Here is a 21627-nt window from a genome sequence, read left to right as displayed (position 1 = left end):
GGGGGGACACTGAGTGGAAGATACACGCTGGACCGCTTCACAAACCATTCCTGCATGAGGGTTCTACTGTATGAGTCTGTATGAAGGTTCTACTGTATGAAGGTTCTACTCTATGAGTCTGTATGAAGGTTCTACTGTATGAAGGTTCTACTCTATGAGTCTGTATGAAGGTTCTACTGTGTGAGTCTGTATGAAGGTTCTACTGTATGAGTCTGTATGACGGTTCTACTGTGTGAGTCTGTATGAAGGTTCTACTGTACGAGTCTGTATGAAGGTTCTACTGTACGAGTCTGTATGAAGGTTCTACTGTATGAGTCTGTATGAAGGTTCTACTGTACGAGTCTGTATGAAGGTTCTACTGTATGAAGGTTCTACTCTATGAGTCTGTATGAAGGTTCTACTGTATGAGTCTGTATGAAGGTTCTACTGCATGAGTCTGTATGAAGGTTCTACTGTATGAGTCTGTATGAAGGTTCTACTGTACGAGTCTGTATGAAGGTTCTACTGCACTACTGCATGAAGGTTTCATATCAGCGCTGACACAGCGGGCCACAGTGTCTGCAGATATTTGCTCCTACCGTGCGCTACACCACCTGATTTCACTAATTATTTTACCTGCTTGGTTCAGATAATAGGCTAATTAGTGAAATCAGATGGTGTAGCGCACAGAAGGAGCAAATACCTCCATACACAGTGGAGTTGAGTAGCGCAGTTCTACAGTGGGTTTTCTACTGGTTGTGTTCGGCGAGACGGTTCTGCGCTGAGAGTGTTGGTCTGAGTACGAGGGACTGTCGGGACTGTCACGCTGCAGACGTACTTTCCTGAGTGAGTCCCAATGGCCACTACAGCACCACTGGGGTGGAAGTCCGCGCAGTGACCATGCTCCTGAGGGAGAGAGAGAGGGAGGGAGAGGGAGGGAGAGGGAGAGAGGGAGGGAGAGGGAGAGAGGGAGGGAGGGAGAGAGGGAGAGAGGGAGGGAGAGGGAGGGAGAGGGAGGGAGAGGGAGGGAGAGGGGGAGAGAGAGAGAGAGGGAGAGAGGGAGAGAGAGGGAGGGAGAGGGAGGGAGAGTGGGAGAGAGAGGGGGAGAGAGAGAGAGAGGGAGAGGGAAAGAGAGAGAGGGAGAGCAGGAGGGGGAGAGGAAGGAGAGAGAGAGGGGGAGGAAGGGACAGAGACAAAGAGAAAGGTATGAGCAGTGTCAGGATGGAATGGAGCGAAAGGAGAGAGCAGAAGACAGGGAGGGGTAGGAGAAGAAGAGAAAAGCAGAAGACAGTGAGAGAAGTGGAAAGAATCGATTCATTCAAAGGAGGGAACAAAAAGGTACGGATAGATGGGGGGGACAGAGGGAGAAAAAACATTAGTCAATACTAGACAACCTCAACCTGTAGACAGGTTCCAGCCGCACAGGAAGTTGCAGGTGTCACGTGACAGGCTGAACGGGCTGCGGTCGGGCGGTGCTTACGTCCAGGAGCCTGGTCCATTCCAGGGAGTGGTCCACGGAGTTCCACAGGCACACCTGCCGGTCCTGGGCGCAGGTGAGGAACACGTCCTTAAAGGGGTGCGAGGCCAGCCCCCACAGCTCGTCCGTGTGACCCTGAGGAGGGGGGGACATGCCCATGTTGTGTAAAATGACATTTGGGGTGCGTCTATACTTTTTTTCTCCGCGCAACGACAGTCGACGTCCGACGGCAATACAACGTCCGTGAACGTTCTGCGATTTCAGTCGACAAGCCTGTCGCTGGACAATAAACTGGGCTTTAAAGACACAGTCACTAAAACCCTAAGCTTGGAAAAGCTCAGGATAGGCGCTGGAGAATGGACATGTAAAACTGGATAGAGATCGTTTGGTGGTACTTGAAACCACACAAACGTTTCCTTATGGTTCTCAGGACCTTATATAAAACACTGAAAAGGTGTACAATAGGGGAGGTTTAAGGATAAGAGACATTGTATCGCCCACGTGAAGAGGCCAAGAGAAACAAGAGGGAACAAGCCTCTTTCACTCACACACAGACACACACACACCAAGCGGGGAGGCTTCAAAGGGCCCAGCTGGCCACAGCTGAAAGACTGAAGGGGAATTTGACAGACATTTGTTTATTTAAACAGTAAATCGCCAGAAAATTACATCCCCCTTCCCCCTCCCCACGTACGACAGCTCTCCCGCTTCATCTCCTGATATAATGGTTCTCTTCTGCGCTCAATCCGGAAGGAAATGAGCTGGAACCAATGAGCAGGAACGGGTGTTGGACGCGGCGTACAGTCATGGAATCCCTTTCATCTGCGCGGGCCGCACCTGCCCCTGTCCCTCCACCCCTGCTGCTTATTAGGGCAGGAAACTCTCAGATCTGCCCTGATTTACACCGCCAGGATTCAGCAAGGCTCCTCAGCCTGGCTACCTGTGTACAAACTACAGCTACCTGTGTACAAAACTACAGCTACTGGAGTTTCTGACTACCTGTGGACAAACTACAGCTACCTATGTCCCAAACTAACTGTGCAGCAAACTACCTGAGAGTGTCCATATTGGACTATGCGTGTACAATAAATTAATACCAAACAAGCCAGAGTATCAGTGCGTAAACAACTACAGGCATGTTCACCAGACTCCATAGCTGGCCACCAGTCCGCAATATCTGCCAAACTGTCCATGGACACAGCCCAACTCCACACACAACGTGTACACAACGGTCTTCTGTGTGCCGTAGCTAGTCGGACAGTGGAACAGTGATTTATCTCTGCACTCGCTACACTGAAGAGGCAACATCATGGAGCCCGGGATGCACTGAGAGAGGAAGAGAACGGCAGTCTGCCCTCACCTGCACTTCCACTTGGAACCCATCGTTGAACGTCCCCCTCAGGATGAAGTTGCGCGACGTGCCCACCAAAAACTGCTCCCCCTTCCCCTCGGCCACTGATCGAATAGTTCCATATTGGTCAGGGACCTGCAAGACCACAGGGAAGAAGAGAGGGAGGGAGGGAGGGACGGAGGAGTTGAGAAGAATTGGAGAAAATGTGATGGATGAAGATGATTTTAATTGATGAGGGGGTGTGTGAAATCTTGGGGGCGTGTGGGGCATATATGTACTGTATATGCTTGGGCGTGTGCATGAATGCGTGTGAATGCGTGTGTGTGTGTGTGTGTGTGTGTGTGTGTGTGTGTGTGTGTGTGTGCATGTGTGTGCATGTGTGTGTGTGTGCGTGTGTGTGTGTGTGTGCGTGTGTGTGTGTGTGCATGTGTGTGCATGTGTGTGTGTGTGTGCATGTGTGTGCATGTGTGTGTGTGTGTGTGTGTGTGTGTGTGTCTATGTGCCAACATGGCCGCCGGTCCCCAATAATTACATTACAGTTATTTAGCTGACACTTTTATCCAATGTGACTTGTGGGGTTAAGAGCTCAACAGCTGCACAGATCTCATTGTGACTACACCGGGGCTTGAACCGCCAACCTTCCAGGTCCCAGTCATGTGCCTTATCCACTAGGCTACAGGCTGGCCCAGTCATGTACCTTAGCCACTAGGCCAAAGGCTGGCCCAGTCATGTACCTTAGCCACTAGGCCAAAGGCTGGCCCAGTCATGTACCTTAGCCACTAGGCTACAGGCTGGCCCAGTCATGTACCTTAGCCACTAGGCTACAGGCTGGCTCAGTCATGTACCTTAGCCACTAGGCTACAGGCTGCCCCAGTCATGTACCTTAGCCACTAGGCTACAGGCTGCCCCTAGAGAAATGCATGAAGTTGTTGACCTTACAATATGTGGCCCTCCCTGAGAGTTGACTGAAAAACTTTGAAAAACCACCGTGTATGTGTGCAGCAGGGTTATGGGCCTCTCTCTCTCTCTCTCTCTACCTCGATGTCTCTCTCCGCGTGCAGGTTGTGGTCCCACAGGACGATCTTGTGGTCCTTCCCGCCCCCCGTCAGCAGGGTGCCGTTCCTCATCTGGCACAGGGTGAACACGCTGCCCTCGTGCCCCTTGATCTGCCGGCTGATCTGGTACACGCCTGGCGGAGGGAGCCACGCGGAGAAGCAGGGGGTGAGACACGTAGCAGACAGGAACAGACACAAACAGAGGGGAGGGGTTCTCTCTCTCCATAGCGACCGGCTCAGATAGAGCCCTATATCACAAACGCCTGGAGCCTGGCATTTTATCAAGGGCAGGGGGGTAAACAATGAAACACACGGAGAGAAGAAACAGGGTAGAATAACCGAAGAGATTTGACCCACCCTCGACACCGCGACGAGAGAAAAAGGGAGTGAAGGTGAGAGTGGAGATGAGAGCAGAGTGAGTGCACAGTGCCTCACAGACCAGACTTCTGGGAGTAAATACCAGGAATACTTCACAGTCATTAATGTGGTTTATGGTGGGAATTCAAGACAGGCACTCTCTTGTTTCCAGGACTGCAGCGTGAGGCTGAGGAGAATCATGAGCGTGTGTGTGTGTGTGTGTGTGTGTGTCTGTGCGTGTATGTGTGTGTGGGCGTGTCTGTGGGCGTGTCTGTGTACGTGTGTGTGTGTGTGTGTCTGTGTACGTGTGTGTGTATGTGTGGGCATGTCTGGGTATGTGTGGGCGTGTCTGTGTGGGTCTGTGTACGTGTGCCTGCATTTGTGCATATGGGTGAGCATGTGTCTGTGTGTTTGTGTGTGCGTGCGCGCACATTGTATGTGTGTGTGTACGTAGCATGTGTGTGTATATCTGTGTGTGTGTGTGTGTATATGTGTGCCTGTGTGTGTGAGCAAACGTGTGTGTGTATATTTGTGTGTGTATGTGTGTGTGTGTGTATGCGCATACATATTTGAGTGCGCTTGTGTGTGTGTATACGTGTGTATATTTGTGTGCACTGTGTGTGTGTGTGTGGTGTGTGTTTCTGTGTGTGTATTTGTGTGCATGTGTGAATGTGTGTACGGTGTGTGTGTGTGTGTGTGTGTGTGTGTGGTGTGTGCATGTGTGAATGTGTGTACGGTGTGTGTGTGTGGGTGGTGTGTGTTTTTCTGTGTGTGTGTGTGTGTGTGTTTGCGGTGCGTGTGTTTCTGTGTGTGTGTGTGTTTTTCTGTGTGTGTGTGTGTGTGTGTGTGTGTGTGCGTGTGTGTGCGCGGTGTGTGTGTTTCTGTGTGTGTGTCCTGGACCCAAGCCTGTGTCTGCGTTCCCCACATTCCTCCAGTGTATGGCTACTGTAACAGCTCTGAAGGCTGAGCTGATAAAGCAGGCCCAGCAGCAGGGGAAGCCCACCGGGGAGGGTCAGAAGGGCAGGGGCTCCCCTCCCTGCACCAGGGCCTCAAACCTCCAGAGGCCCCAAGCCCCTGAACTCCAAACCCCAAACCCTCCATAGTCTCAAACCTCCAGACCTCCAAAGCCCCAAAGCCTTCAGAGCCCTAACTCTACAGAGCGCCAGACCTCCATAGCCTCAAACCTCCAGAGGCCCAAAGCCCCTGAACTCCAAACCGCCAACCTTCCATACCCTCAAACCTCCAAAAGCCCAAATGTCCAGAGCTCCAAAGCCCCAAAGCCCCAGCTGGTTTCACACACACACACACACACCTCTCAGCAGCACTCCAGAGTTCAGCACAGCTCAACTGTTTCTCTAATCCGCCGCTGGCCCAGCACAGCCTGCGCCACCAACGCAACCAAACTGCCCATCGTTTCCACAGGCAGCAATGGGGAGCTCTCAAAATGGCCGACATTTCAACACCAAACACCCAACACCCGTCCCTGCTGGGGGTCATCTGCTGCTACCAGACACTGTTCTCGCCATGACAGCAAGGACAGTACAAAGAGACCCAGTGCTCTTACGGCTAAACACAGAGCATTTCACTGTTCCTCGTCGCTGTAATAAAGGGCAAACCAGGCATAGAAAGAGAGAAAACCCATGTCATCCACAAAGAAGAGTGTTCAACATCTCAGCTGTTATGAATCCATATGAAATTGGCAGCAATTGGCAAACTGGACAGATCTTTGGGACAAAATGAAGGCTGACCCTTTGATCCATTCATGACTCAGCTAAATGAACCAACAATGTGTGTTGACAGACACAATAACAGGGACAGCCATGCAGTAGACTGCTAACTTGCACGATATCTAGCTAGTTAACAGATATATTGTGGGCCGTGTGTAGATGTAGTTTTCTTTAGAAAGGGTTAAGGTTCATAAAGGTGATGTACCTAGCGTGACTGCGTTTATATGAGTTGTCCCTGTTCCATAAAGCCGTAGCCAAAGCACATACTGTACAAACTGGCACACGTCTGCTTGTTTAACTGAAGGTTTTGGCTCCTTTCTGCACTTTTTCAGCCGGTCCGTTCAGAGCACACAGCAGAAATGTGCAAGTCATGCTCCGCATATTTTTCACTCTGCACATTCTGTCTCTTAAAAGGTAAAGCCCGAATAAAAAGTATTTCAACGCTTGTGTCTGGTCCACTTTACAATAAAGGAGAGCGGAGAACCTCACCACCCGTGAGTATTTTTATAAACTTATTTCAGACAGGGAGAAAGTAGAGAGAGTAACAGATAGGTAAGGGAATGACAGGTCAGAGAGTGGCGTGAAGGCACTACGGGGGTCAAAGGTCGGCCGGTCCTACGGACTGCGTCACGCGTCTGGTTGCAGCCCTGGGAGCCGCTAAGGGAGAGCACTGCTGGCACAGCGCCCGGCAGAACAACCGGGCCGCAGGAAGGCTGCTCGACCTGCAGGGGGCAGAGTTTGACTCTGCTAAAGGAGGCCGCGTGCGAAGGGAAACAGGAACTGAGCTGCACAAATATTAACCTTAGCAGCACAGGCCCAGTGCCTGAGACAGCATCGAGGGAAGGTATCGTGTCCTAACGCATTTGCATCGACGGCAACACCACGCATCGCTTCCCGCTCCTTTGCCCACGTCTAACTGTCCCGCAAACAACAGCACACGTCTGTTGGCCTTTAGTCCGTGCGCCTGTCCATGCAAATGGCACGGAACTCGTTACAGTTCAGTTACAGTTCATCCAATACAAAGTCAGGAGGGGAATCTGGAACTACAGAACCTGACAAGACACGAATGTGCCGGCCTTGACTCAGGACAGTGGTTTGGGACGGTGAACCGCACACGCCTACTTTTCCCGAAGCACCGAGGGACTGCCACTGCCTCAGAGTGTGCCTCGTTACCCTCCATTTGAGACGGCCCTTCAGACAGCCACAGCCCCGGGGCGCTACGGTCTGACTAGCCGCGACGGAGAGAGTAAATAAATACGGATTAACAGTTCTAACTGGCACATCTCTCTCGCTCTCTCTCTCTCTCTCTCTCGCCACCTCGCTCTCTTTAAGACCAGTTCTCCCACATGCCAGCGAAAACAATTACCATTGGAACACGGATCTTCCTCCAGGCACGTAGGGCTGATACGAAACGCTTGCCAGCGCACACACCCTTTTCTCTACCCCCGCATTCTCCCTTTCGCTCCTTCCAACTCACTTCTCTTTTCTCAATCTCACCCCCCTCCCTCACTCTGTGCCTTTCGAATTTCACTGAGGTGGGGTGGCTCTCAGGTTGTGGGTATCAGAGTTGGGGTGGTTCTCAGGGTACGGGTATCAGAGGTGGGGTGGTTCTCAGGGTGGGGTGGTACTGAAGGTGCAGGTTGCTCTCAGGGTGGAGGTATCTGAGGGTGGGGGTATCAGCGGTGGGGGTGGGAGTGTTAGAGTTGGGAATGTTCTTAGGGTGCGGGTATCTGAGGGTGGGGTGGTTCTCAGGGTGGAGGTATCTGAGGGTGGGGGTATCAGCGGTGGGGGTGGGAGTGTTAGAGTTGGGAATGTTCTTAGGGTGCGGGTATCTGAGGGTGGGGTGGTTCTCAGGGTGGAGGTATCTGAGGGTTGAGGTGGTTCTGAGGGTTGGGGGCATCAGGGTGTGGGTACCTGAGGGTTGGGGGTGTCAGGGTGTGGGTATCTGAGGGTTGGGGTTCTCAGGGTGTGGGTATCTGAGGGTTGGAGTTCTCAGGGTGGAGGTATCTGAGGGTTGAGGTGGTTCTGAGGGTTGGGGGTGTCAGGGTGTGGGTATCTGAGGGTTGGGGTTCTCAGGGTGTGGGTATCTGAAGGTTGGGGTTCTCAGGGTGGGGGTATCTGCGGGTTGGGGTTCTCAGGGTGTGGGTATCTGAGGGTTGGGGTTCACAGGGTGCGGGTATCTGACGACAGGGGTACCTTTGGGGCCCTTCCCCGGGGCGGGCTCCACAGTGCTGCGGCTCCACACCAGCATGATGCCCCCCGAGTCGCCCGTCAGGATGTCCCCGTTGCTGAGGAAGGCCAGGCACTGCACAAACTTGGGCTTCTCGTATTTCTGCGGCGATGATGGCAGAAACAGACGCGGAGTGAGGTGGGAACTCGGGGGAAGTATTAGAGTAATTAATGCTGCTGTCAGAGTTCGACTATGTGGCTTCTTTTTATGCGTTTGGCTCCGGTTGGATGTTACGTATGGTTTGGCTGCGCATTTGCATTGCATTTCTTGCCAATAAAAGAGTTGAGTTTATTGCAAATAAGCATGGATATGAGTGTGTGAGTGCATGCATGCGTATGTATGTGTGTGTGTGGAGCGCACGGCTGTGTGTGCACAAGCATTTGTTCATGCATGTCAATACGCACATTATAGACTATGTGTACGCTTGTTTGTGTGCATGCACTGTAAGTTTGTGTGTGTGTGTACGCATATGTGTACATGCATGCACTGTAAGTGTGTGTGCATGTGTGTGAGTGTGTGTGAATGTGCATGTGTGTGTGTGTGTGTGTGTATATGAGCATGCATGCACTGTAAGTGTGAATGCGTGTGTGTGTGTGCATGTGTATGCGCACATGCTTGCACTGTAAGTGTGTGTGCGTGTGTGTGTGTGAGTGTGTGTGCATGTGTGTGTGTGTATATGAGCATGCATGCACTGTAAGTGTGTGTGTGTGTGTGTGTGTGTGTGCGCGCATGCGTGTGTGTGTGCGTGTATATGAGCATGCATGCACTGTGTGTGTGTGTGTGTGCGCGAGTGTGTATGTGCGCGTGTGTGCATGTGTGTGTGTGTCTCCATGTGCTCTCACCCCAAAGATTCCCTGCTTGCGTGCCAGCGAGGTGCCGCTCCAGGTCCAGAAGAAGACGTGGGACTTGCCGCAGGTGACGATGGTGTGGGCGTCCGTGGGGTGGAACTCCACCGCTAACACCACCTCATTGGTGGTCTGGAGGGGCGGAGCAGAAGACAGACAGTTACAGACAGGCGGCATCGCAGAGGGGAAGACGTTGACCTCTTTTAACTACAGCTATCCGACAGTCTAACTACCCCTCCCTGGATCCTACTCCCACACTCCTCTTCCAATCCATCTCTCCCAACATCCTCCCCGGTGAACTCCTCTCTGTCCCCTCAATGTGTTCCTGCAGTCCTGCATCATCCCCTGCTCAGGAAACCCATCCATAACTTTGGATAAAGGCGCTATATAAATGCCTGCCATAACTACAGCCCCCTCTCTCTTCCGCCCTGTCTCCATAAAACTCACCGAAGAAACCCTTCCCATCAACCTACTCAGGCTGGAGACTCGCCTGGTCAGACCACATGATTCCCTGACCCTCTATAGCCACGTATAGACATTCTTTTTGACTTCCCTGGTATAATAATGTTACAGGTATAGCAGGGCAATGATAAGTTTGATGTGGAATTTGCTTTTGTTTCATTTACTACTTGCTGGATTGTTTGACTAACTTGTATTGATTACAAATGAGCCTTTGGTTAATTCTTGATTATATTGTACTTTTGTATTCCTGGCTGAAACTAACAGTGGATTTGAGCATCTGCTAAATGACTGCCATGTAATGTAATGTAATATAATGCACTGTAGTGTAGTTTATTGTAGTGTCACCAATGGGGTACTAACCTTAATCTCAGCAATCTTGGATTTCTTCTGCCAATCCCAAACAGTCATCATGTGCTCATTAGAGTCATCGATCACCCCCAAGTGGGTACCCGTGTCCTGTGAAAACATACGACAAATAAAATACAATATTTCAGCGATTTATGAACAAACACGGAATATGTTCAGAGGGAGAGTGACAGAAACAGAGAGGGGGGAAATATACCTATATGTGGGGAATACACCACAATTGAATCAGAACTCTTATTTGAGAGAGTGAAGGGGGGAAAAAAAGAGTGAGAGAAAAAAAGAAAGAGAGGGAGAGAGAGGACTGTAAACACTGTAAAATAGTGCTGATTAGAGACAGTGTGAGGCATTTGGCAGCCAGGTGAGGCTCTGTCCACACAGCGAGTTCACAGTGCGGGGCTCCGGAGAGCGCACAACCGCTCCCGTTCACCGAGAACAGAAAGGAACGCCGTGCCCCCTCCTCCGCCCCTCAGGAGCGGGGCTCCGGAGAGCGCACAACCGCTCCCGTTCACCGAGAACAGAAAGGAACGCCGTGCCCCCTCCTCCGTCCCTCAGGAGCGGGGCTCCGGAGAGCGCACAACCGCTCCCGTTCACCGAGAACAGAAAGGAACGCCGTGCCCCCTCCTCCGTCCCTCAGGAGCGGGGCTCCGGAGAGCGCACAACCGCTCCCGTTCACCGAGAACAGAAAGGAACGCCGTGCCCCCTCCTCCGCCCCTCAGGAGCGGGGCTCGAGTCGCGCGGCTCGCCGTTAGCGATCTCGGCCCCGGGCGGCCACGTTTAACGCCCGCCGTGAGGAAGAGGAAGAGGCGGGAGAGGGAGGATGAGGAAGGACTCACGGCTTTGGAGAAGGAGAGCGAGCCCACGCCCCTCTCGAAGGTGCCCAGGCCGATGACCTGGAGGGTGGACAGGCTGACCGAGTCCCACACCCTGACGTGGGGCTGCAGGGGCTAGGGAAGGAGGAAGGGGAGGGGGTGTTAATGTCCTCAATAGTCAGAGTCAGCAATAATATGTTTTTTGAGAACTGGGAAACATCAGCTTATCTCCTATTCTTATGTTTTTTAAGGTTGGAAATTGAGGAAATTACTAGATTTTTTTCATGACAGGGCAAGCTGTATTGAAATGAAATTTGCTCAGAAAGGAAGTGTTTTGGAGAAAGGAAGTGTACCAGAGTAGAGGTTGAGATTTGAGGTGTTTATGCGAGTCTGGGTAATCCCACATCCCTGCTTTTCGGTCATATGCTTTTTGAGCTTTATGTTTTTTTTTGCTTTATGTTTTTATTAACACACAACGCGCATAATTTTCTCCAGGAATTCCCATCACCCTTCTGCTGAAGCGTGCGTTGATTTGGGGGCGACAGGCACGGTTGGAACTGGGCTCATAACCAGCAGATTCAGTCTGAGGAAACCTGCTGGTGCACCACTGAGAAAAGTACTGCTGCTTCATTAGATATCAATTTGCCTGAACGCAAAGTATGCAACATTAAGTTCAAAATAATTATATGTTAGCTTCATCGTAATGCATTAGACTTAACTAAAACAGCTATCAGCTTATTACTTTATGCAGCGTGATAACTGTAATGCAATTTAGGAAATTTCTCTCATTTACATTTTAGACATTTTTCAACATTTAGCAGAAGCCCTTATCCATTGCATTCTTCACATATTATCCATTGTTGCAGCTCTGTATTTCCTGGCGCAAGTTTTGGCTGACTTGATTTGGCTGAAGTACCTTACTCAAGGGAACAAAAGCAGCGCCCCAAATGGGACTCAACCCATCAACCTGGCCGCTGAAAGCCCAGCTGCACTAATTATGTTGAATATGCAGGGCGTGAAAACACACGTGTGTACGGTACTCCTGGCAGCCCCTGCTAAATGTGTCATGTGTGATGAGACCTGAATACAGTCTATTGCACAACGCAAGCTGGGACACGCGTGTGCAAGCACACACGCGCGCACACACACACGCGCACACACAAGTTGCACAATACACACACCGTGCCTATTGTTCCTTCTCTACACATGCACACTCCACAGCCAGAATCTGAGTCATTTTGGTAGCAGGCTAGCAGCGCCACATGGGTGGTGTGTGGGGAGAGGGTGTTGTTTCCTTTAAAACCAGTTTAACCCCCCATGGTGGTGTGAAAGTCGGGGTAACTGGGAGCTGGGCGTGATGAAGGGGTGGCGGGGGGGGGGGGGGGGGGGGGTACTCACTCGACCATCCTTGTCCACGCCAGCGATCTGCCCCGTGGCGATGCGGATCTTATCAGGGTGGATCGCCAGACTGCACCGGACACACACACAGAGACAGCACACACACACAGACAGCACACACAGAGACAGTACACACACACAGACAGCACACACACAGACAGCACACACAGAGACAGTACACACACAGAGACAGCACACACAGAGACAGCACACACACACAGACAGCACACACACAGACAGCACACACAGAGACAACACACACACAGAGACAGCACACACACAGACAGTACACACACAGAGACAGCACACACACAGACAGTACACACACAGAGACAGCACACACACAGACAGTACACACACAGAGACAGCACACACACAGAGACAGCACACACAGAGACAGCACACACACAGACAATACACACACAGAGACAGCACACACACAGACAGCACACACACAGAGACAGCACACACAGACAGCACACACAGAGACAGCACACACACAGACAGTACACACAGAGACAGCACACACAGAGACAGCACACACAGACAGCACACACAGAAACAGCACACATGGGGGAGAGATGTGAGAACAGGTTCACAGAGCAGGAAAGAGAGGGTCACCTCCACATTTAAACAGAAATGACAAATGCGGTCAGTGTAAATAATTGATTAGGTCATTAGGTCAGGACTATCAGAGTTTCTCAGAGGGAACTGAGGCAAATGCTGATGGGGTAGTTCGATAGAGGAAAGCTGGGATGGACAAAAACATTTTAAATCTGAATATGCAACCGACACTGAGCCCCGCCCACACTATCAACAGAGCCACTAATAGGGGTCAGTGATGTCAGTGGCTGACGCTCTTTTGGCTACGCGGTTTAGGCGACGCACCATTTGACGCAGTCCGTGTGTCCCAGGTAGTGGCGCTGCGTGCGCTCCTCGTAGTTGAAGAGCACGACCACGGAGGCGATGAAGTACACGATCTCCCCCGTGGGGAGCAGGTACACGTTCGCCCTGCAGTCACGACCCCTGTAGCCGTACCTGAGCCACGGAGTCAAGGAGCAGAACACACGTGTGCACACACGCACACAGACGCACACACAGGCACACACGCACGCGCACACACACACACACACACACACACACACACGCACACAGGCACACACAGGCGCACACAGGCGCACACAGGCGCACACAGGCGCACACAGGCGCACACAGGCACACACAGGCACACACAGACACACAGGCACACAGGCACACAGGCACACAGGCACACAGGCACACACGCACGCGCACACACACACACACACACACACACACACACGCACACGCACACAGGCAATCATACTGTACATGCATGCACGCACTCCCACGCACACATACACATGCACTCATACTGTACATGCACTCGCACACTCTCACACTCGCACACTCTCACACTCTCACACTCGCACACTCTCACACTCGCACACTCTCACACTCGCACACTCGCACACTCGCACACTCGCACACTCTCACACTCTCACACTCTCACACTCTCGTACACTCGTACACTCGCACACTCGCACACTCGCACACTCGCACACTCTCACACTCTCACACACAGAGGGAGAGAGACGGAGAGACGGAGAGATGGAGAGAGAGCCAGTGGGGAGGCCATGAACCACCAGAGGAAGGGCGGGCCCACATCCGCAGGATCCGCTCCTGGCTCAGCCAACCAGGAAGCAGCACTGCGGCAGGGAGAGGAAGTGCAGCCCAACAGCCAGCCAAGAGACAGGACAAACACAAGGCCTGACAGACAGACAGACGGACAGCCAAGACAAACGCACGGAGAGACAGACAGACAGACAGACGGCCAAGACAAACACACAGGCGGAGAGACAGACAGACGGACAGCCAAGACAAACGCACAGAGAGACAGAGAGGGACAAATACTGCTGGTACACAGTCAGACAGACAGTCAGACAGACAGACAGACAGACAGACATGCAGAGCGAGACATAGACAAACAGACAGGCAGGCAGACTGACAGATAGACACAGAGACAGACAAGCAGACAGGACAAAAATGCAGGCATGCTAACAGACAGACAGGCAGACATATATTTTGGGCAGAAGATCCAAAAGCCGAATTAAACTGAAGGACAGATATAGTCAGGCCTAAATAGAGACAGTGGATGCAGGAGAGAGACAGACAGACAGACAGACGTGTGGGAGAAGGATACACCCACTCCAGCTTCAGCCTCTCAGACGGCAGCTCGGTCTTCACGTCGTCGTAGTTCTCCACGTCGGATGGGATGAACATGGTGATGGGCCTCCCCCGCATGAACATCTTAATGTAGTCCCCCTCTGAGGAGAGAGAAGCCATTACAGTACACCACCCCAAAACCTCAATCACACCTCCCACCTCACCTTAATGTAGTCCCCCTCTGAGGAGAGAAGACATCACAGCCCAAAACATCTACCACTCCGCTCAATCCCCCTTAATGTAGTCACCCCGCCCCCCCCAAAAAAGAGAGCAGGAAAAGAGGAGGATGAGGAGGATGAGAAAGAGGGAGAAACCTCAGAGAACAGGCAGGCCAGGCTCCAACTCAACGCACATGTTCGACTGCAGTGACTTTTGCGAATGTTTATCAAAGACCCACATCATACAGACAGGCACAGACATGGACACGGACACACACACACAGACACATACACAGACACACACACACACACACGCGTGCGCGCATACACACAGACAGGCATGCGACAGACAGACATACAGACAGAGACACATACACACAGACAAATACACATACACACAGACACACACACAGACACAGGCACAGGCACAGGCACAGACACAGACACATAGACACACAGACACACATACAGACACAGACACACACAGACTCACAGACGCACAGACATACACACACAGACACAGACACATACACATACACACACAGACACACACACAGACTCACAGACACACAGACACACACACAGACACAGACACACGGTGAGTGCCGTGCGGAGCGGCTGGAATGGAGACAAACAGGAGGCGTGTGGAGGAAGAGGAGGAGACGGAGATGAAGGCTCAGGTTTCAGCGGCCGGGCCTGCTGGAATGTGTTTTCCTCAATTCCCGTCCAATTCCCGAAGCAGACCGGCACACATGCAGGGGGAAATGGGAGCAGCAGGGATCCCGAGGCCCTTCCACAGCAGGGATAATCACTCCCCCTGAGGACAGCCGCGGGGCCGCTTCCCTTCACCTTAAAAATCTATGAGCAGTGCAGCCACAGGAAAAAACAGGCTCACGAGCTGATCGATTAAGCGCTGAGTAACAAGGGAATGCTTCTCTCGCTCCTGCTCGTCTGAGGGAGAGAGCAAACATCGCCGCTCTGCACCCACACAGCCGGGGGGGCGCGGAACCACGCCCTGGGAGAGGGTGGAGGTTAGGGAGGGTGGAGGTTAGGGAGCCATGTCTCTTTCTATGGCTGGGAAAATGGCACTTCCAAATTCCTCTCAATAGAGTCTCTCTATGCAGGATTAATTAGGTTTACGATTATACGCAGCTATTGGTCCCAGTGCCACACATAAAAAAAAATGAAACACACAGCCCGAATTCATGAGCATTGAAATCTATATCAATGGGGAAACTGGAGGCTGGTTTTTGTGCGGTTGATCACGCGGTGTAATTGTGTGAAAAGCTAGGCGCCGTAAGGTTGAGGATTCCACTTTATTTGGGAAATTCCTGTTGCAACACTCGCCATTTAGTCATGAATTTTTCACTCGTGAACTTTTTAATCACCGAGCACTGTTTCCAGTAATGTCAATGTGACGAGCTTTGACCAGACGAAAAAAATGTCTTTGGCATGCCAATACAGACATTCGAATTGAACGGAGACGTAGAAAGAATGAGAGAAGGGAGGGAGAGAGGAAGAGGGGGAGACAGGGAGGGAGAGAGGTAGAGAGAGAGAGCAGCCCAAAGTAAGACATGGTAAGCAAGAACTTCTTTTGTAGCCCTCGTCATGCTCCAGTTGAGATCTTACCTTGGCTGTTCTTCTCTCGAGTCGACATCTTGGCTGGTTATGAGACAGAAATAAAATCAACACAAATGAGCGAAAGGCTTAAATGAAAACGAACACGGAAGACACAACATGAAAGCTGAAATGATCAGAAGAAAGTGTGGGATTATCAGGGATCTAAGGGGCATTCAACAAAACGTTCACCAAAGCTAGTGAATACACTCTCTTTGTTCTGTTAGTCACAAACGTTTAGATACCACCAGCTTAAAAACCCTGAAGGCCAAAATTGCAAAAGCCCCAAGTGCTATGACGGCACGCTGTTCCCTCTTTGAACCCACAGCCTAAGCCCTTCGAGATCCAGAAAAACCCAGGCCAGCACTGGAACCTATAGCACAGCACCGTGGATAACGGCCATCTGGCTAAACATCCAGACCAACTCTTGATATAATATTTTAGCCCATAACCCTGAGATATAGCATGTCTTTGCATGCAAGCCTGAGATATGGCAATGCTTTAGCATGCAACTGCTAGTATTCATACGGGATAATAGCTTACCTTGGGTGGTAGCTGGGTCTTTGTGCCTGAAAGAGTCAGAGACCAGAGATAAGTCACTGCAAGCCACTGTAGCCACATGCCATATGACTGATTGAATCAAATTTGATTTACCTCTTAGCATTTCTTATGTGGATACCCTTGCAGGCCCACACAGCAACACAAGAGGAATGATCTTAAAAAAAACATAATTCACTGCAGCGTGTTGACGCTATAGTGAATCACAGAGACGTCTCAAAGTTCACGGGCTGTTATACATATATATGGTAGTATGATGCAAGCTAATGCTAGTCAGATGTACTGAGGTTTGGCTCCATGTAAATGTTATGATTACAATTTAAAGTCATTTCGCTTTCGTGCTCGAAGTCAATGGCACATGTCCCCTTCAATATGAAACAAGCAAGCAAACATTTCTTTAATGTACTGTGTATTTACTGTCAATACACTTCTATTTCAGAAACATTCCTGACCATACAAATTCTGTCTGTTCTGAACCCGTGCATTCAAAACATTGCACTGCACTGCATCACAGTTAGATTGTTGGAGCAAATGTTGAAATTCATTTCATAAAATAATACAATGAATCTGTTTTGGAAAATGCTCCTCAACACATCACATTTCGGTTCACGTGTGTTTTTTTTGGAGTAGGTGAGACGCTGTTAATCGCTGTTAAAAAAAAAAAAGAGAAAAGAACTAAGAAAAGAAATCAGAAAAATGTGGTGGGGACCCCGAGAGGGATTATGAGAGTGGGGTTCAGCCTAGTTCACCGTGGGCGGCTGGGCGTCCAGCGAGATAAAATGAGGTTTTGGACCGAGGACACACGCCTGGTGGGACGCCCGTTTGCTCGCATTGAGAAACGCGGCGTGACGAATCGCGGTGATTATGTGAGATGGGATCTCTGGAGGACAGCCAGGACACTGATTCACCCCCCCCCCTCCCCCCCTACGCTTTGGGAGATTCGGTGACTGCGGACAGAGCTGGCCACAGTGGAAGTCACGCTGACTGGAACCTCGCTGCCAGGAAGGAACCAGGGCCCCCGTCCCCAGGATTACCATCTCCTGTGAGCCATATCCTCACCCACGTATGCTACATCAGGAGAGGGCAATCCCGTTCCTGGGGGACCAGTGCAGGCTTTGTGCACTACGCTCACCCCGGCTCGATTAGCTAATTAGTTCCACTAATTAGCGCATTCGTTCCGCTAATTAGCACATCAAGAAACTCAGCGCGCACATGACCGGGCTAGTTAACCCTTTAAGGTGTCGATCACAAATCCGGGATTAGAATGTTCTTCACTGAACATTCTAATGCTGATGTAACAATCACTGCTGGGTAACTGAATGCAACGGAATTCTAGAACACTGACTTTAGAATTTTGAAGAAAAAAAAAAAACATTCCAAAAAAACCATACCAAGTCCTCCATTCCTCCTTGTGGGCCTGTATGGGCCCTAGAGCACTCCTCTCCGACAGACGGACGGAGGGAGGAGAAGAGGAGAAGAGGAGGGCACTCACTTCTCGGCATTCTTCACCACCTTGGCCAGCAGCTTGGAGGTGGAGGCTGCCTTCACCAGCCTGTTCCTGCTCTCCTCCCCACCCTCCCACGTGCTGCTCTGGGACCGCTCCATCCCTCCTGAGCTCCGCTTGCTGCTCTGGGTTCTGCTGGAGCCACAGGCGCAGAGAGGGGGTCAGTACGGGCACTCCCACAGAGCGTGCATGCTCACCACACACAGGCACAGAGTGGGAGAGAGAGGCACGGAGAATTAGAGTACGGACCGTGGAGGAGTGGCAATGCTGGTGGAGGTTAAACTGAAAATGCTTTTAATGAGTCAGTCCACCATAGGACCTGAACTGGAGGCCTACTCAAAAGCTCATTATAAATTACAAATACAAATATTTAACTCGTGTTATTTAGGTTTAGTGCCTACTAGGGCCAATTATCTTGACAGTTATGTTTCTTTTTCATCTGTGTATAGTTTACATAAAAATGTCTGGTTCACCAACACCTGTGGCTAAAATCATAGCAGTTTTTCAGTGTCTTCAGAAACACATGCCACACCTCCAGCAGGTTATGCCGACCTGAAATGCATCACACAGAGAGAGATGGAGAGAGAGCACTATCACCCTCTACGAGGCACACAGCTGAGTGAGTACACAATCCGGCAGAAAGACCCAAGCACAGGGCGGGCGGGGAAAAGCTTTCCCCCGGCGTGGGTTAGTGGAACTGGGCTGAGGAGAACACGGGCCCCCAGGCTTCACGCGGAAAAACAGGCCACACAAGTTTAGCATCACATAACGGACGAATGAGAGAGGAGGCTAAACAGAAAGAGAGTGAGGCGGAGAGAGGGGGAGAGAGGGATGAGAGGGGAGGAGAGGGGAGAGAGGGGAGAGAGAGAGGAGAGAGGGGGAGAGGGGAGGAGAGGGGAGGAGAGAGAGGAGAGAGAGGAGAGAGAGGAGAGAGGGGAGAGAGAGGGGGAGAGAGGGGGAGGGGAGGAGAGAGGGGGAGAGGGGGGGAGAGGGGAGGAGAGGGGGGGGAGAGGGGGGGAGAGAGGGGGAGAGAGGGGGAGAGGGGAGAGAGGGAGAGGGGGAGAGAGGAGAGAGAGGAGAGAGGGGGAGAGAGGGGGGAGAGAGAGGAGAGAGGAGAGAGGAGAGAGGGGGAGAGAGGGGAGGAGGGAGGGAGAAAAGAGTGAGCGCAGAGAGGAGGCAAACGAGCGGGTGGAGAAACGGCGGGTGAAGAGCGGACACTAGTCGCCGTGCGAGGCTGTGAAGAGGAGAGAGCGTTAATAGCAGTCACGCAGTCGGCGCTCTGGATCACTTCTGAACTCAGGCTGCCCGCTTTCCTGGGGCACAGACCGAGGGCCTCAGGGGGCAGGTAAATGCAGCTGTACTCTCTCCCTCTCTCTCTCTCCCTCTCTCTCCTCTCCCCGAGCGGGCCGGTCCTGGCCGCGGAGCGGACTCCAGAGGGGGAGGAGGGGACCCAGACGGCCCATCTGAGGGGGTCAGAGGTCACAGCCGAGTGAGCCGGCCGGGAATTCAGCGGGAAGCCAGAGTTCGCAGAAGTGATCCAGACCGCAGAGGGGCGGGGTGGGAGCCCCGGAGAGGGCAGCGTGCGCGGGGGGGGAGTCACACGCAGGGGGGGCCAGGGGGCCTGGGGGCCGGGCAAGCTGAACCCCCACAGACCCAGCAGCCCTACTGCTCTGGAGTCAGGGCTGAAATGCTTCACACTGTGTGCGTGTGTGTGTGTGTGTGTGTGTGTGTGTGTGTGTGAGACGAGATGAATGAGTGGGGGGGGAGAAGGTGGGTGGGCGGTGGGGCAGAGGAAAGGTTTAAGAGGTGGATGAGGAGAGAGAAAGGAAGGATGTGCCTTTATAGATCACACTCACACTCTCTCGCACTCTCTCGCACACTCTCGCACACTCTCGCACACTCTCGCACACTCTCGCACACTCTCGCACACTCTCGCACACTCTCACACACTCTCACACACTCTCACACACTCTCACACACTCTCACACAGTCTCTCTCCCTATGGCTACATATGTGATCACTCTATTATCCCGGACGACTCCTACTTCAATACTACTCTCTTCACTGATTAGCCCACCCATCCGTTACAGTGAGACACCAATACGGCCTGAATGTATCTAAGACAAGGACTGATGGGACAGGACTGATTTACATACGCGCTCACAGGTTACCCTGTGGCGTCTTGTTTCATTCTCAGGCCCGTTCGAACCCAGGGCGAGTTAAGATTCGCCCAGTGAGGTCACCGGTCTGGCCACGTAAGCCACGCCCAACTTCACACCGAGCAAACCTGATTGGCCAGTTGCAGACAGGAGCCCTTTAGAACCGCGGCGATTGAGAGGTCTTTCCGGTCGCGGTGGATAAACGAGGACAAATAGCGCAGTGCAGGGGCATCTGCTTCACATTACGGACCCCCACTGTGAGAACTTGACCCGGACCACCCCCCCGGGCTCGTTTCCCATGATCCTCCACTGCGGAAGCCTGACAGTCTCGCTCACCCTGACTGAACCAGTTAGGCCTTTCTCTTCAGAGAGGAAGAATGGGCTGACGGTTATAAACAAGCTGTCAGACGTAAGTAGTAAATCAGATCATGTTTTAGTGTCGAATGCCTCTGGTCATGAAAATGATGACTGTTATGACTCGGCAATTCTGTGCAGATTACCTTACTACAAACAACTCGGCAGGAAAAACCGATGCTGTTATGATGTTTCCCCGTCCGTTTTTCGTCCTCTTTCACTTATCTTTAGTTTTGCCTCTAAACTGATTACGCCATTTCGATAATTTCACCACACTGTGTTTACTTCCAGTCACTGCTCTCGTTCAGTTCCCGTAGTCAACCCTGCTACACTGTACAGACTCACACTCACTGAGCAACCGCTTTCAAGCTGGACTGGTTCATAACCGACAGATGTTCCAGTGAGCTTGTTCAGTGCATGTACAAGACCCTGTAGTGCGTCTGTGTGTGTGCGTGTGTGACCTGGACCACAGGGAAAGGTAGAATGAGGTAGTTGGGAAGGTGAGAGGGTGGGTTTGGAGAGGGAGAGGGTGGTTTGGGGGGTGAGAGGGTGAGTTGGAGAGTGAGAGGTTGAGTTGGAGAGGGTGAGTTGGGGAGGGAGAGGGTGAGTTGGATAGGGTGGGTTGGAGAGGGTGGTTTGGGGAGTGAGAGGGTGAGTTTGGGAGTGAGAGGGTGAGTTGGAGAGGGTGAGTTGGGGAGTGAGAGGGTGGTTTGAGGAGTGAGAGGGTGGGTTGGGGAGTGAGGGGGTGAGTTGGAGAGGGTGGTTTGGGGAGCGAGAGGGTGGTTTGGGGGGTAAGAGGGTGAGTTGGGGAGTGAGAGGGTGGTTTGAGGAGTGAGAGGGTGGGTTTGGGGAGTGATAGTGTGGGTTTGGGAGTGAGGGGGTGAGTTGGAGAGGGTGGTTTGGGGAGTGAGAGGGTGGTTTGAGGAGTGATGGTGAGGGTTGGGGGACAGGTGGGGTATGTTTTGGGAAAGCATTCC

The 21627-nt window shown here is 51.9% G+C and overlaps 1 protein-coding gene across 4 annotated transcripts in view; it reads right to left on the bottom strand.

Annotated features, from left to right (window-relative positions):
- LOC133117909 (echinoderm microtubule-associated protein-like 4) overlaps positions 1–21627 on the bottom strand; it is a 79761-nt gene that overhangs the window by 10433 nt on the left and 47701 nt on the right. For 3 of the 4 annotated variants that reach the window (XM_061227421.1, XM_061227419.1, XM_061227422.1), the window contains 14 exons: positions 18126–18272; positions 16619–16644; positions 16088–16120; positions 14278–14401; positions 12945–13094; positions 12057–12126; positions 10683–10793; positions 9844–9939; positions 9019–9153; positions 8143–8278; positions 3845–3996; positions 2817–2942; positions 1460–1591; positions 818–885 (listed from right to left, as the gene is read on the bottom strand). In XM_061227421.1, coding sequence (XP_061083405.1) covers positions 818–885; positions 1460–1591; positions 2817–2942; positions 3845–3996; positions 8143–8278; positions 9019–9153; positions 9844–9939; positions 10683–10793; positions 12057–12126; positions 12945–13094; positions 14278–14401; positions 16088–16120; positions 16619–16644; positions 18126–18272 — 1506 coding nt within the window. The remainder of the gene's footprint in view (positions 1–817; positions 886–1459; positions 1592–2816; positions 2943–3844; positions 3997–8142; positions 8279–9018; positions 9154–9843; positions 9940–10682; positions 10794–12056; positions 12127–12944; positions 13095–14277; positions 14402–16087; positions 16121–16618; positions 16645–18125; positions 18273–21627) is intronic. The other variant, XM_061227420.1, reaches the window with a different exon arrangement.

The sequence above is a fragment of the Conger conger genome, chromosome 18 (genome assembly GCF_963514075.1).
Source record: "Conger conger chromosome 18, fConCon1.1, whole genome shotgun sequence".
Classification (NCBI taxonomy): domain Eukaryota; kingdom Metazoa; phylum Chordata; class Actinopteri; order Anguilliformes; family Congridae; genus Conger; species Conger conger.
Note: the sequence above shows the minus strand (reverse complement) of the source record. Positions and strands in the feature narration are given on the sequence as shown.